This window comes from Xiphias gladius, chromosome 8 (genome assembly GCF_016859285.1).
Source record: "Xiphias gladius isolate SHS-SW01 ecotype Sanya breed wild chromosome 8, ASM1685928v1, whole genome shotgun sequence".
NCBI classification, from domain to species: Eukaryota; Metazoa; Chordata; class Actinopteri; order Istiophoriformes; family Xiphiidae; genus Xiphias; species Xiphias gladius.
Genome location: NC_053407.1, coordinates 18012693 through 18029077, shown reverse-complemented (window position 1 = coordinate 18029077; position 16385 = coordinate 18012693). Strand labels below are relative to the sequence as shown.

The 16385-nt window shown below is 44.4% G+C and overlaps 1 protein-coding gene across 1 annotated transcript; it reads left to right on the top strand.

Moving 5' to 3' along the window:
• The first annotated feature begins 2175 nt into the window (after positions 1–2175).
• klf13 (Kruppel-like factor 13) lies at positions 2176–14498 on the top strand. The gene is made up of 2 exons (XM_040132096.1): positions 2176–2681; positions 13843–14498. The coding sequence occupies exons 1-2, from the start codon at positions 2201–2203 to the stop codon at positions 14154–14156; spliced, it is 795 nt and encodes a 264-aa protein (XP_039988030.1). The 5' UTR covers positions 2176–2200; the 3' UTR covers positions 14157–14498.
• The last annotated feature ends 1887 nt before the right edge of the window (positions 14499–16385 follow it).

Here is a 16385-nt window from a genome sequence, read left to right as displayed (position 1 = left end):
TAACTGGTGACATGCTATTTTCCAGCATGTCTGTGTTTGAAAACCTAAAGTTGAAAACTAATGGAAAAAAAGACTTTTTTTGGATTTAATTCCAGGTTTCTGGAAATATGTTCAGACTGACTACCTGTGAAACTAACACCATGAAATAAATGGCTGTGCAATAATGACAAGACCTTCATATTGCACAGCTTTGTATCTTGACTCTTTCCTCCCCACAATGGTGTCACTTGTCTCTTGCCTGAGGATAAATTGAAGAAGACATTGCCTGTGGTGACTGGCTGGATTTCAGTTGGCAGAGACAACAGAGCTGCTCAGAGGAGGGTTTTGAGGTAAACTGCTAGTTTGCTGAAACTGAGCCGCCATCTTCCAAAAAAAATGCACAAGCTGTTGATGCTACATTTAGCAGAAAATATTACACCTGAAAATGGATCATAATCATAACACGTATAAACTCCTGGTGGCCATTTTTGAGTCAACAAGGCCACAGTACAAATACAGTATGAGGCAACTTTTCCGTTTCTGTGTATGTATGTGCCCTTACGCTTTCAAAATAATCATGCTTTACATGCAAGCCATTAAAAAGTAGAGGGTGTAATTGACTGGACAGGAATTTGTACAGCTGGAGCAATTAAAGCCTGTCATGTTTACACCACTATCCCTTCTTTGACTAGAATGTAATTAAAAGCCTTTGAGAGGCTGTGAAGAAGAATTATTTTCCCTGTGTGGATTCTCAGCGGGCTAAACCAATAATTTGGCAGTTAGAAGCAGTTGAGCTCACTGCTGGTGCGCCCTCTGGTTGGCCAGAGGCCCCACAGTGTGCTGATTGCTCCAAGAAGGTGACACAATGATATTCAAAGAATCGGGGACATCTTGTTGATGGCGGACTGCAGCCCGTTTTGCAGACTAGACAGCTCACTTGCCTAAATCTTCCTCCGTGACTTGTGTGCTTCTCTCTGTTGTTCCCTCATTTGCAACAGGGGTGGCACAATGGCTTCAGAAATTCAACTCATCAAGTTGCTTCATGGAAAAAATATTGCGCATTCAGTGTATAAAGAGGAAATTGCTCCCATTTAGTATGTCCACGCTGATTTCTCATCAACTAATATCCTTAGAAACCAGACGTATATTTTCCATAATCAATTAATGTCCAATTAATCTATCGCAGAAAACTGATCTGCAGCCATGTTTTAAATCGTATATAGGATTCTTTTCTGGTTTGTTCTTTTCCAGTGTGAAGATGTGCTGCTTTTCTCTGTTTCATATCATTGTAATTTGAATAGCTTTTGTTCTGGACTGTTGGTGAGATAAAGCAGTTTGAAGACATCGGTTTAGGCATTTTTCACTATTTTCAAATCGATAAATCAGCAGAATAACGTGGAAATAATCGACAGCTGGAACCGTCATCGATCATATCCGATACATTTTTTTTTGTTTTTTTTGCAAACGTTGCAAAATATGTCGGTATGCATTCATGCGTGCTCGGGCAGGACGAGCAATGCCTCCCACCCACCCGACAAAATATCCGTAATTTATCGCACGTACTCTCCCACAGGAAGGTCTCCGCAGTGCGCGACCGCGCGACCCGCGAGACGTGTCGGCGGAGTGCGCGGAGGCAACCGGTGGGGAAACTTTCGGGCAACTTGCATCGCTCGGTGCATTCGGGGACATGCGGGGCCCAATGAATGAGCGGCCCCTGTGACGATGCCGCCGAGCGCTGCCGGTCGACACGCCCCCAGCGAGGACACAGCCAGCGGGAGCGAGGCGCCCGGGAGACGAACTCACTATTGCCGGAGAGGGTTTGAAGCCGCGATGGGAGTCAACGCATCCAAGTTTCTAGAGTTCCAGTTACCAGCGTCGTTGCACTAAACAGAGACTTCGGGTTTCTTGTTTTTTTTTCTTTCTCTCCCTCTCTCTCTCTCTCTCTCTCTCTCTCCCTCTCTCTCTCTCTCTGAGGGGGCTTGTCTGCATTTTTGTCCGAGGCGTTTCTCTAGCAGGATGTTGATGATATTGGAAAGCCGGGTAAGATCCTAAAGTCACTTCTCTCTGATGAGAACGACCTCCTCCTCCTCTTCCACCTCCTCAACACCACCGCCACCACCACACAAAGGGAGCCACGGCACAACTACTTTTTTCCCTTTTTTTTTTTTTTTTTTTTTTTTATCCCCCACACGCCATCGTTTCATTTGATTTGATTTTTTGAATGTCATTAAGAAGCAGAGGGGGCTGTTTCAAAGACAAAATGGATCACTTTGCAGCAGAGTGCCTTGTTTCAATGTCCAGTCGTGCAGTTGTTCACGCTCCTAAAGGGAACCGGGAGATTAAACCAGAAATCCCGTCCTCCTCCAAGAACGGGGAGGACATTAAAGAGCCTTTGGTGAAAGACAACTCCTCTCTTTTTGTGGTGGCGCGGATTCTGGCGGATTTTAACCAGCAGACTCCCGACAACAATGTTGCCGAGCAGGCAAAAATAAAGGATGAGAGCATGCCGAACCTCATAGATGATGGAAACTCTGCCACACCTACCACCATCTCCGATCCTTCGCTCAAACAAAGAGGCAAAAGAGCGAGAGGTCGAACTGAGCAAGAATCACCTCAGAAAAAGCACAAATGCCACTATTCAGGTTGTGAAAAAGTTTATGGCAAATCATCCCACCTCAAAGCTCATCTAAGGACACATACAGGTCAGTTTCATTGGATGCAAATGTTTGTTGCTGTGAACATGACATATTGTGCCTCCCTTGCCTATATGAGAACGGATGGGATCATTAAAACGGAAAGTACTGACTAAAAAAAGTGTGGTTTCTCTTACGTTCAAACCGATATTTGTGCAGAGGACGGCGATTGACTGCTGTGTTTTCATCGAGTCATACGTGTAAATATTCACGGATCCGCTCTAAGTGGGTACAGTCAGCGCACACGGTACAGTGAAGTCAGGTTTGGCTCATAGATTAATAATTGTATTGTTCCATTAAGTTGTATGAACTTTGCGAAACGTCCTTTTCAATCCCGGGGAGGGGGGTCGAAAATAGTGCCACTCCCACTCAAGTCTCCGAGCTTTGTCACGGCTTTCCTCTTGCAACCTCCTCTGCATTGGACAGTGTGCCTAAACCGAAACTGCAGTGCAAATGCAGGAACAAATGACACAGATCCGGTTTCCAGCGTCCTTTTGCGCACACTGGTCAAAGCAAACTTTGGTTTGTGTCATGCCACCATGAGGGGGGTCCTTATCGACAACATGTAATGTTCACATCACAGAATAACCCAAGAGTGCACGGATGTGGGCATGCAAGAAGTTCTCAAGAACAATCCAGTACACCAAGTGTACAGTCACTGCAGAGAGAGAGGCTCTCTGATGCGCCCCAGATCAGCAATATGTTGCGTTTGACCTTCCTGAAGGACCATACCTCCATATTTGCGCTTTGCGTTCCGCAGGATGGGCCACTGAGAGGGGGAAAAGATGTAGATCGACTCAAATTGGGGGGTTGATAAGAGCTGTGCATTCGTCTGTCTGCCCAGAGCCCTTTGTTGTTGATGTGCCACACCCCCACTAGACAGACTGCCAGCTGATCTGGCCAGCAACAGACTCAGCTAGCTGAGCCTCGACTGAAGAGCCTCTCCTTCCTTCTGCTCTGTAGAATGCAGCTCACACCGCCTCTTTCCACCACTATCCTCCATTCTTCACACACACACACACACACACACACACACACACATCAGCCTGACAGACCAGAAACAAAACAGACCTCTCCGGATCACGTGAGAAAGGCGTTTCTGTATGAACCTAACACATATTTGAGTCTAATGGAGTCTATAGAAATGTGGGCAAGACAAACGCCCAACTCAAAACAAAATTCTAAATATGCGGGACACCTTGACAACGAGCCTTTTTTTTTTTTGGCACAACACCCTCTTTAGTTATCTCAGATATTAAACATCTGTGACCCCTTTTTTACAAGAGTAAATTCTTGTCTCGTTGCTTCTTACGCTTTTCTTTTTGCCTACCTCCCTGTTGGGATACACTCCCATGTCTGGCTTTGTGACTGGTTTGTATCCTTACATCACTAGATTTATCAACCTTTAGAGGAATCCCATATGGATGCCATATGCCAGAGAAATAACAAAGCGTAACTTTAAAACTGCATGGAGGCTAGATGGAGGGCGATTCCTGTATTTCGTGCATTTTTTAATCATCAGCTGCAACTTGATGCTGACAGCTGTGGTGTATGATCAGTGTTTATCATAAGAACAAGCTAGGAGGATGAAATACTGATTTGACTTATGTATGCACATAAGGTAGGGGTCTATAATACTAATAATAAAAAATGCCTCTGTCTTCTGCACTGTGTGTTTTAGTGCAGTTTTATTAAGGTCTATCAGCCCTGCCCTCGTCTCTTTGCTTATTAAGCCTTTCCTTTCTTTTGGGATACAACCCTTTGTGTGGCTTTGCCATTACTTTGTGTCCTATAATTTCTGATAATGAGGGAGGTTGCTTCTTATTTGATTGGATAGTCAAAAAAAAAAAAAAAACGTGAGTCACCTCAGTTCAGCTGCCTGGTCTCAGCCAAACTCAGCAGCAGCACTCTCAGTGTGCCAGCCTCCAGCACACTGCGCGCTTCCCTTCAGCTCCAACCATGTGTTTTTAGTGCAGTTTTATTGCTCCGTATTAGCCCTGCCCTTGTCGCTTTGCCTATTAAGCGTTTCCCTTTCGCCTGCCTTTCTGTTTTGGATATGCTCCAGCGTCTGGCTTCACGATTGGTTTGTGTCCCATAAATTCTGATAATAATGACTCTTTCTGCTAATTTGATTGGATAGTCCCAGAATGTGGGTCATCTGAGTTCAGCTGGGCTGCCTCAGCCAACCTTGCAGTGCTTTCATAGAGCCAGACTCTGGCAGTGTGCTTCCCCTCAGCCCCTACTAGCAGAGTCAAGAGAGAATGGATCCCAGCCCAGTCAGTCCCAGCCAAACACCGCTGTCTAATTGAGGGGGGAAACACTATTATAGACAATAAACAAAGAGCAAGGGACAAGGCGTCCTCACTTGACTTCTCTAACGCCCAAAGCCTCATCATCCCAGCTTTTGCAATCCTTGTGTGTGTGTGTGATTTGTCAGAGTGTATGAGGAGCTGAAACCTGAGCCACATTGTATTTCTTATGCAGTGTCTACAGTATATTAAAAATCGATCCCATTAAAAGCTCAAAATGAACTTCACCCAGTAGTTTTATCTTAGGAGAGACTTCATAATCTTTTCTATTAATCCATGCAAAGTTTATAATTTAGTTTACTTTATGATGATGGTGTTTGTTGACATTAGCTATTACTAATTGCTATTATTGTTAAGAAACTGAAATATTAACACTTGCTAGCTATATAGTTAAATTCAGAATCAGCATCAGAATATTGTATATTGCACTGTATTTTATTGTCTTTTTTTTAAAGTACTGAAACATTAAGGTTGATCTGAATAACAAATTACCTCTTTTTTTTTTGTTTGTTTGTTTTTTTTGCTTAGTTTTTAAGAACTCCTCTGATGATTCTTTTGACACCACTCCAGTGCAATGGAGGCCAATAAAAGTTCATTTACAGTGCTCAAAGCATTTCAGAATTATACTTGAAAAACTCAGTAGCAATGTGTTTTTCAGGAAACTATGTACCCAGGATCATTTACAAACCTCACCGTGAGTGGTTTTCATGGCAGACAAACTGTCCCCAGCGAGACAGAAAGTTTGTCCCAAGTAAATGGGAAATGTATCTCTATAAATGTATTAAAATGTTCTTTGCTAAAGGTCTCTTCAGTGGAGACTAAATGGATTCATTTTAGGTTTTTTTCCCAAAGACAGTTTGTCTCTTCCAACACATTGTAAGAGGGACACCAGGATGTGGCGGACATGGGCGTACACGCTGAATTTAAATCGCTCATTATAGTGCATTGAGTTTGATGGCGAGGAATCCACAGCAGTTTAGGGGTCTAAGGTTACTAGACAGCTTTTGTCTGATCTCCTGGTGTGGGAAGTGGGGCTTTTCTCCAACACATATGCTTATCCTGCTGTATAGAAATTGCAGAAGTGTAATGCTGATGTATCGATAAACTCAGTTTTATAGAAATATGAAACAAATGAAGGCCATAAAGGCAATATTGCCTATGATTCTTTCTGAGGGATTTTCTCAGCACCAGTTGTTTTTTTTTTCATTAATTCTTTTTTAACTCTTTCTGTTAAGGGTATAACGGACTCTAACGGTGAAGACCCACTTTCCCAAGTGGTGTCTTGCGGTCATGGAGTACACGGTGTTCTCTATGGAGCCTCATTACTCTTTTTTGGGCATGTCATGCAGACTGCCATCTCCAGAGGAGAGATGGCCCCTGACAAGCTCATTACAAGTCATGTCTTCTTCAGAAAGAACAGCCTCGGCTGTCTGTACCCCCCACAGCTGGGCCTCACAAAAGGCCATCTTGTCAGTGTACTAACCTTTTCGAAAACTATTTGAATCATCGGGAGGAACAGGGTCAATATTTCTCAAAGACAAAGAGCCTAATGACATATTTTACAGTTGGTTTGACATTTTGTCTGGACCTCTTTTGTGGTATGTTGGGGGTATCTCTAATACTGTTAGGTGGCTGGAAAGCCTTTTACTGTCCGTCCTAAAAAATAAGTGGCACCACCTGGCAGCACAGTTCCACCGCCATGTAGACCCAGTTATTCATGCATGCTTTTCTATTTTTGGTCAAATAACTGCGGTTAATGACACTTTTTTAAATGTGAAATTATCCCAAATTCCACATGGAAAAAAGAAGCAGGAGTCTCTGATTATATATACTACATCTCTGCCAGTGGTTTCATATTTGGCAGCACCGCTACACAGAGTGCACAGTGTTCCTGTGTGGCTGGTGGCAGTGATGAGGTAGCAGGGTGGAGATGGGGTTTTCCTGCTCTTGCTTGAGCCTGACCTTGGCACAGCAATATGCAAGAACTCAACTGGGGCACAAGAGGTTAGTCTGTCTACCTGCCACACGGCAGGATTTCCACCTTCCCTCTCAGTTGAGCTATATTTCTCCCGGCATGTAATAAAACGATGACTCCTCAGCCAGGAGATGCTCAACAGTTTCCATTTGTCTCCATTCTGGTGATGCTACAAGTTATACGTTTTTAGCCATGCTAGTGGTGTGTCAGGTAGTCCACCACTTTGGTCTAGACTGAAATATCTTAACAACTATGGGATGTTTTGCCATGAAGTTTTGTATAGACGATCATGAATCCCAATCGTTTTGTTGATCATCTGACTTTTCCTCTAGTGCCACAAGCAAGTTGACATTTGTAGTTTTAAGTGCAATGTGTCATTCATGACAAAGTACCCGCAAAATTAATGACATTCCTACCACACTCAGCTGCACATTCTGTTTAGTGGTAATTACTAAATGGTAGCATGCTAACATACTAAAATAAGATGGTTAACATGATACATATTACCTGCCAATTGCCAGCATGTTAGCATTGTCAATGTGAGCATTTTAGCTGGTGTCAATGTAGCTCAAAGCACCAATGTGCCTAAGTGCAGCATCACAGACCCTATTGGGTGGTTGTAGGCTCTTAGTCTTGTTATAAATTTACAGATGCACAGATTTTTGTGTTTTCTCTTGCTGTAGGATAAAATATTGTGAATGAAATCTGGTTGGCCCGTATTCAACAGTACAGTATATGTCCAATGGAAACAAGGTATTAGTTAAATCTAGTTGATCCTCAGGATGTAAATAAAACCAAAGTGGAGCCGCCATCTTGCCTGTTCTAATCCTCTGGTGCAGTGTTGTTGCTTCATGAAAGACATCACCAAGGCGTGTTCTGGTTCACATGCCGTCCATATGCTATCCTACATATGGACATGTAAGGCTCACTGTAGGACAGTTCCTCACTAATGTTGGAATATAAACCTGATTTAACTGTGATTAAGCAGCCAAGCATGCATGGTGGACCCTCATGACACTGAAAGGCCCCTGTAAGGCATTTCCCTGGCTGTGCTGCTGTCAGTGGCCCACAGGGCTCATGTATTCTTTAGTTAGCTCTGGAGTACTACTATAAAAGCTACTCTGTCTTTACCCCACCAGCCCCTCCCACCCTTCTCCAGTCTGCGGAGCAAAATAGGTGCTGAAGCGTGTTGTGTTGCGAGGCCAGGCCCCGGCCACGGCTTTTGGCGGGGTGTTGATTACCAGTGGCAGGAAGAGAGGGATACAGACCTGTGGAACATTGTGCATTTTTCACCTCTGCTGTTCAAAAACCACCAACCACATCTCGCATGCGAGGGAGGGTTCTGCAGTATAAAGACGGAGAATATACAGTGTGGCAGGGTGGGGGTGGGGTTAGACACCAGGATATTCACTGTCAATGCCCTCCATTGATGTAGGTCATTTATTCAGCTGCATCTGCAGCTAATCTGATTAACGTTTGAAGGGCTGTGACCTCTGCAGCAGAGAACACCCCTGTCAGCCCGGCACTCACAGGGTCCCATCTGAGAGTTAGACTCTGACTGTTTCCACTGTGTTGTGTTCAGCACAGCTTGAATGAGAGAGAAATGGCTGAAAATTGCTGTGGAGCTAATGTCGGAGGGAGTTTTTTTTTTTTTTTTTTTTGTCTCTAGCTGGGTTGTTTATGTTCCCTATGGTATGTAAGGTGTGCCCCCTTTCTTCGTGGGCTGATAAATCAGTCTGTGGCAGACCACAACACACTGGGGTGTGGCCCTTGGCACAAAACAAGAACTATTTTATTCAGTCTTTGGGGAAGGAGGGCATAATTATTTTCCCTGTGCAACATGAAAATATTTCTCTCCCACTCACCATCAGATTCTCAGGTATGACACTGGGACCGCTGGCACTATCTCCAGCCTGTATCTCCTCTTATCTCGGTGCGGTGAGGCCTCACAGGATCTAGCAGGGCTATGGCTCTTTTTTTTTTTGGCAGCGGGTACTAAGGATGTCTATCTCATATGAGCTATAGTGTCAGACTCCATAAGTGGAATGAGCTGGCATTGCACTGTGTGATTGAGAGTCACGGATGATGGGGTATCCCTGCTCCCACCTGCTTATACAGACCAACTGTAAACGCCCATTAATAGCTGCAGCTGTTTGTATGTCCTTAGTTAACCAGGGTTTAAAAGATAAGGAGAGCGCCTGCAACACATCAAGACTGCAGGTTGGTTTAGCATGCTCTCAAGGCTAAAAGAGAGTGCCCACTCGAACTAATTGAGGCAAATGTGGTGAGCTGGTCAATGCAGGCAAGCTATGGCAGCCTTAAAGAGTTAAAGGGATGAAGTAATGTATAGCTAAGTGTTTGTAGGAATCAGACAGTCACACTCGACCCTGCTGCATGTCTCTGGGTGAATGTCACTTGCCCTGTGCAGCGCCGACCAAGGGGAGTGAGTTACGGTTAGTACGCACAGCCTGTCTGATTGAAATGCATTACAGGAGTGCCTCTCCTGCTGGGAGCGAGGCTGCTGCTATTGTTCACAACCTGACAGCTATAGGCCCACAAGGGGAGCCATGCTATTCAATGGCAAGCAAGGTCCCTCTCAATAAAGACAAAAGAGGATAATAGATCAAATGCACCCTGTTTTCGGAGGTTTCTCCTGTCAAGCATAAGCCACTTCTCATCACGAGCACCTGACCCACCCAAGGGTTGTTTGTTGCTCCTGCAGAGACGAGCCATTCTCGTATGCAACAAACTCTGAATGGAGCTTTTGAGCAAACGTGTTTTGACAGACCGATTTTCATGGTAATTTGACTCCTTTCCCACTGAGTTTACTTTTCATAGACAGACAGCCACGTAAACAGTTGTTCTGATCTCAGATGTGTTTCAAATCAAGCAGTCTCTTATTTGTCTCTTCTACAGACCACAGACTTTTGTGAGCCTGTTTTGTTATGTTTGCACAATGGAAGCCTGCATGTACTGCGGTGTGAACAATGAAAAGAAGAGCTGCACAAGCCTTAATGTATATTTATTGTTCTGAACACACATTTGTGTTTATATCATCTTGGCATGTGATGGTGCGTGTGGAGGGAGAGGCAGGGCACGGTTGGGTTAACCCTGTCTGCTTCAGTGGTTTATGCTGATGAGGGACTCAGCAGTCATTTTAGTATTACCCAAAATCCCATGAATGGTTGTCTCCTGGCAGAGTAGCTGGCTCCTTGTTGGTTACAGGTCATAGTCTGTCGTAAACATGCAACCAAATTACAGGACTGTGTCGAGTCCTACCACTGGAGTTAGTGGCGTCCCTCTCATTTCATGTTGCCAAGCTGGCTGTGCCACTAAGCCAGCACTGAAGTGAGGTAGCTCCAAATCTAATGAGTTGTGATCTACAGTTTGACTCCCGTCTTAGTTTCCCCTTTGTCTTGGTTTTATTCTTGTAAAAGTCCATACAGGTTTTGGTGTGCACCTTGTTTGTGTTCTGAGCCCTGTAAAAGATATTTCCTGTTCTGATTCTCACTGTGCAGGCAGAACAAAGTTAACTTCAAGGTGATCTCTGATGTATCCACAGGAGCTGCATTTTTTTCCCTTCTCACCCTGCAGAGCTATTTACTCTAGCTCTCCTATGGCAGGCTCACGTGGAGGTTTTAGCTGTACACTTTGTGTGTTTGGCCCATGCCTGAGGACACACCAGGAATGTTATCTGCTCTCCTTTTGAAATGCTGGTAGCTGTTGTTGGAGCAGGTGACCGAGTTCAGTTCCTGTGCCGCAGCTCACGTCAAAAAGAGATTTGATCTTGCCTTCACAGACAGCATCCTCTTAAAGCAGGAAGACAGATTCCATTTCTCTTAGCCATTTCTGCAGAAACGGAGGAGCCAAACTTCTTAGATATGAATGAGAGGAGGATGGAGGGTGAGGTGCAGAGATGAGCTGTTTATTTACTGACCCAGTGGCCTCAGAGAGAACAGTTATATAACAAGAATACCTGTGACATAATCGCATCGCCTTGGAGGGGGGACACTAGTGCTTAGCAGAGGTACAGTTTGCGTGCATGATGTAACTCACTTTACGGGTAACTGGGTCACTGTGTTCGTTAGGGAAAAGCTTCCCTCATTACGTCCCCTCCCCCCACCTCTCCTCCCCCTCTGCAACTGACACATTCTGAGAAAGACAAACCACACTCTGGGTGTGGCACTCTGCCAGAGATGGGATAACCAATCGGTGGGGCCCGGTGTCACGGTCGCAATGGTGCCCTGCTGTGACAACATTTGAACTAGACAGGACGAACAGCAGCCTAAGGGGGGAAGCTTGCCGCATTCTTTTTTCAACAGATTTGCTGAGTAATACAGTAGCTGCAGTCTATTGAAATATCTTGGAGAGTAACATCCTCCCACCACAACAGGGTAACAGCCCCTGTCATCGTTTCCACTCAGGATCAAAGTGTTTGGTCCCTAAACCTCCAAATCCTGGTGTTATGAAACAAGCACAACAATTAACTGAGGCATTGCATGTTTTTTCTTTATGCAAGTGGATCTTCCAAAAGCTGATATTAGAGTACCAGGATTTTAATGCATATTCATATTGTTGACCTAAATGCCAGAAGCAGTTTGGCATGAGGTGAAAATGGACGGTGTAGCAGTTTATTCTGCATTTTCTCCGTGAGGTGATGTTGGATACCTGATGCTTCCACTATGACTGAGTTACTGTATCAGGGCAGTTAGACTGGATATCTCAGCCTAGCTCTCTGGTGTCTGGTTAAATATTAATGTTGTTGGATCCGTTACACTGGTTATTGAGCCCTAGGCAGCCCGCAGAGCTTAGATCTTCTCTTTTAGCCAGTAACTCACTTTGCAGTGCCAGGTGGCGGCATACGCTGCTTCTCTTACTAATAAGGTATGAAATCACAAGTCTCTTCAAAGAGATTAGTGCCTTAAAAGTTACACTGCCTCCGTTTTCTGCTGGAGCTATGCTTCAAGGAGGGTGTAATCCAGGATGTATAAGCAGGGTCAAATAAAATGTCTATATGTCAGTTACAGTGTTTACATACACTGAGCCCTGTGTGAGCCCTCAGGAACTGTAGTGGGCGGGGCTGACTGGGTTTGTCTGTAGCTGAGGTGAGGCGTCAGACAGGAACACAGACTGGGCTGTCTAGACTTGCTCTGTCTGTCTGCTTGTTTTGTAACCATGCAGTATTTGGGGGGGTTGGGGGCACTAGTAGTGCACTGAGTTCTTGTTTTTGAGACTCACTGGTATCAGGTAGCATATGAGTTCTGATGCTGAACAGCACTGTTTCCATTGTGGCCCTGAGGGAAACCACAGAACAAAGAAAGTATTTGGCAGGCCTTTTCTTATGTGCTCGCTCGTCATGCCACCAATAAACATCAACCCATCTCAACCATCTATTCCTTTTCATACTTCAGATCCTTGGCGTGGGCTTACACATGATGATTGATTCTTCTTATTCTCAGGAAAAGAACCATAACATTAAATGAATACGTCCCGCCCTTCGCTATAGAACTGCAAGGTCACGCTGGTAAAATTAGAAGGCTGGATGTAGCTATTGTCAGGCAGAAACTCAGTGAAATGGAACTAAACGGAATACAGTATTAGACATGTTGGCCAGTGGATGTAAAATGCTGCCTTTAGGCTCCATGCACGCTGTTTCCACATCAGAATGGAAGGAAACCACAACATATATAATACCATCTGGCTTTGAGTATATTTGTGTCAAAGCGCACTTTTATTGCCTGATGGAAGGGGGAAGGGTGTAATTTCCCATGTGCCGAGTCACAGATAGTTGCATGTTGGAAAATGGGCTGGGCAACCATTGTGAGTGTGATTAGCATCTGGACCTTAGATAATTAAAGTATGTCTGCTCCTTCAGCACAGTGCCAGTTTTTAGGTGATTTAACCCAAGTCCCAGGGTTTGCCGTGGCCTTTTTGTCTCACTTTGTTCTTTTGAGGGTGTCTAGGTTGGTTTTGTGATATCTTTCCTTTTGACCCAGCAGTGACATTGTGATTATTATTCCTTGATGAGTCAGAGTTGACTTTGTACAGAAAACAACACAGTCTTGGTTTAGCAGGACCTGTCTTCTCCATGTATGGCAGTGTTCATGACTTGTTAACCTGTAAACATCTTATAATGAATCACTAAACCAACTATAGCACCGGTTTTGTGATCAAAGTGCAGAAGTAAGAATGCAACAGTATGTTTCATTTGTTCCATGTTACATTTACTGACACTGTCAGTGATTCCCATTGTAAACAATACTAAAAACTGAAGCATTTAGGGTGGATTTAGCATGTTTAGGCTCATTTAATACAAATTACATATACTTTACATTCCTGCCCACCATTCTCCCAAGAATAGGTTGGAAAAAAAACAAATCCTTTTTTAGATTTTTAATTGCATTTTTCTTGTCCTGTTTAGACCTTTCAGGAAGCTATGGCTCCCATTCATTTCAGTACATTGTTAAAATTAGCATGTGAAGACCTGAAATGTGCTTGAGATAGGAAGTCATCATAGTGCACATCCAAGTGGATTTTCATATCAGACTAAACTCAGTGGAAAACAATGGCTGCTTGGAAAGCTTGAAAAACACCTTCAGGTCTTTTTTTTTTTTTTAAACTTGGTGTGCTTTGAAAAATAGCCAGCACTAATGTTAAGTATACATGATTTGTAGTGCTGGTAAATGGGCTAAAACATGCAAAAACCATAGGGAAATGTGGCAAAACATCCAGAAAATGGTCAACAGTCATTTAAAGGAAATGGTAAAAACTAAATGGGCCAAAACATGCAAAAACACTGATATGGTCCTTAAAACCGTGCTGCATTTGTCTTTTGTTTTTTTTGGGATTATACACCGACATCTCTCCTTCCTTTTCTGTTTTGCAGGAGAACGGCCTTTTCCATGTACCTGGCCAGACTGCAGTAAGAAGTTCGCTCGCTCCGATGAGCTGGCCCGCCATTACCGCACCCACACGGGGGAGAAGAAGTTTGGGTGCCCACTTTGTGACAAGCGCTTCATGCGCAGCGACCACCTGATGAAGCACGCCCGGCGCCACTCAGATTTCCAGCCCGGCATGCTGAAGAGGCCTCACGGCAGCGGCAGCAACACCACACGTCCCAGCTCCCTCAGCGACTACAGCCGCTCAGATGCCTCCAGCCCCACCCTCAGCCCCACCCTCAGCCCAGCCAACTCGCCTTAAACTGAAACCCAGTCGCACTTTCCGCCTCCGACCTGCGAGGCCTGTGTTTTCGTCATAACACTTGTGTTGCACAGTTGTCAGCAACCCCCCCCTTTGTTATTCCTGCGCTTGCTGTGGTGTACCATACTGTACATAACTGCTTATTGTAGTGCAATTACTTGTGTGATCCTAAAAGAAGGTAATGCCTTTCCCAGATGGCAATATTTACATTCTGTACCATGTCTGTATTTTTTTAGCTTCTGATGATGGCTAGTTGTCCAATGTACGTTCGCAGTCAGCTAAACAAGATTTGGAAGAAAAACAGACACCCTGACAAATCTTATCAAAATGTTTTGGTTTTTTTTTTTTTTTTTTTTTTTGGTTTTTTTCTTTGTTTTTTGAACAGGTGAGGAGAAGGGGTACACACACACCTCAGGATTGAAGACAGTTGCTATTTCTGTAATACCACAGTACTTAACAGTACTCACATTGACTGCACAATATACTCATCACTTTACTCTGAAATTCAACGGGGGTTGAATTTTACGCCCTGCTCAGGGATGGCCTTGTTAGCTTGAAAGAATGAACATGGTGAAGAGAAACATACAGTACATATGTATAGCAGCCTTACACTCAACACAATTTGCACTCTTCGTTTTTTCTGTCAGTTTTCACATTCGAGGGAACTAGCCCTATGGTCACAAGGTCAATCGTACACAAAACTCATGTTCTGTTCTCCCTCGTGTTATAGGGATTCATATGTAATGTAAATGTTGTGCGTTAAGAAATCGATACCCAAGCCCCCACCTCAGCAAACAAAATACACATGTTCCTCCACTGCAATGTTAATATTCAGTTGCCATTACACTGGGTTAAATATGTATTTCATTAAACAGCAGTTTGCAGTATATACTGTGTAAATCTGCACTGTGGGAGGGTCAGGATTATATTGGGTGAACAGTTTTTATAAATATACTCAGTTGAAGAAACTTTAGAACCTTTAAATAGAGACAGTTAAGTTTCAAAGCAGCTGTTCTTGCTTTTTTTTTTTTTTTTTCGAATAAAAGTGCTGTATCATCAGCCAGTATTTCACACAAAATGGACACAAAGGGACTTCAGTTGAAACAATGTTTATCCCTCTCTCAAGCACATAGGAAAAAGTACCAAAGACAAGAGTGAAAGAAAGCTTTCTACTCAGTCTTGTAAGCCGCCCTTCATTGAGGCCTGGGGCTGGTGGTTGGCAGTATCACAGGTAGAGCCAGACAGCCTGCTCACTTCCCTCCTCCTGGCTCTGCCTTTTGTGGCCCTCCCTGGAGGAAACAGCTGCATCCCACAAGAAGCTATTCACAGCCCGCAGGAGGAGTGCTAACATGCCATTCCCATGGAGACCTCCCTCATCCATCTGGCTCTACCTGTCCTTTCAGAGAGCGGTGAAGCTCCAAGCCTGCCAGATTGCATGAGGTCGCCTAACTTGGGGGTCAAATGTAGGCCAGGGCGTTGGGCAGGGCTGGGCTGGGCTGCAACATGGTGGAGCACGGAGCGAACAAAGCAGCTATCTGCAGTAGGCAGGCAAGAGAGGGCAGGTCCTGATAAAAGAGGAGAGGTTTATCATGAGCTGAACAGCACAGAGGAGGAGACACCCAGTCGCAGATACCCCCATCTCCTCCTTCCCCAACTCCTTTCCTCCCTCCAACTGTAGGAACTGTGAGCGGAAAAATGGCTGTAATTAGTGGGTTGATCCAACCTGTAGGATAAGAGTAGAAAGAGAAGTGACTGAACAACAGTACTACCTAGACAATGCTGGCAGTGTGGGTGGGATGTACCCAACTCCATCCTAAGCACAGGGAGAAATCCTCTACTCCTCCTGGAGGGACGGATTTCACAATGCCAAGGAAAACGTTGCCCCAAATTCGCACCAATAAACTCGAGCTCTCAAACAGCTGCTTTCAAACTTCTCTCTCAACAACAAGGCGGCTTTGAAACTGTTGTAAAAACATCTGAACCAAAATGAACATATCATCAAAGTGCAGTGCTCACCAGCCTCACGTTGTCCTGCCTGTGAAGCTCAGATGTCCCGTGAGAAAGCTGACTTGTGTTTTCTAGACAGACATGCCTCAATAAGTCAGGCAAAAGGCACAGTAAACCTTCCATGGAAACGGGCACCACTATCAAAACTGCTGCTGCCCCCGCCAGTCTGTGTTATGCCTGCATTTTATTTTAATGCTTCAGCACCATGGTTGGAAATAGTTT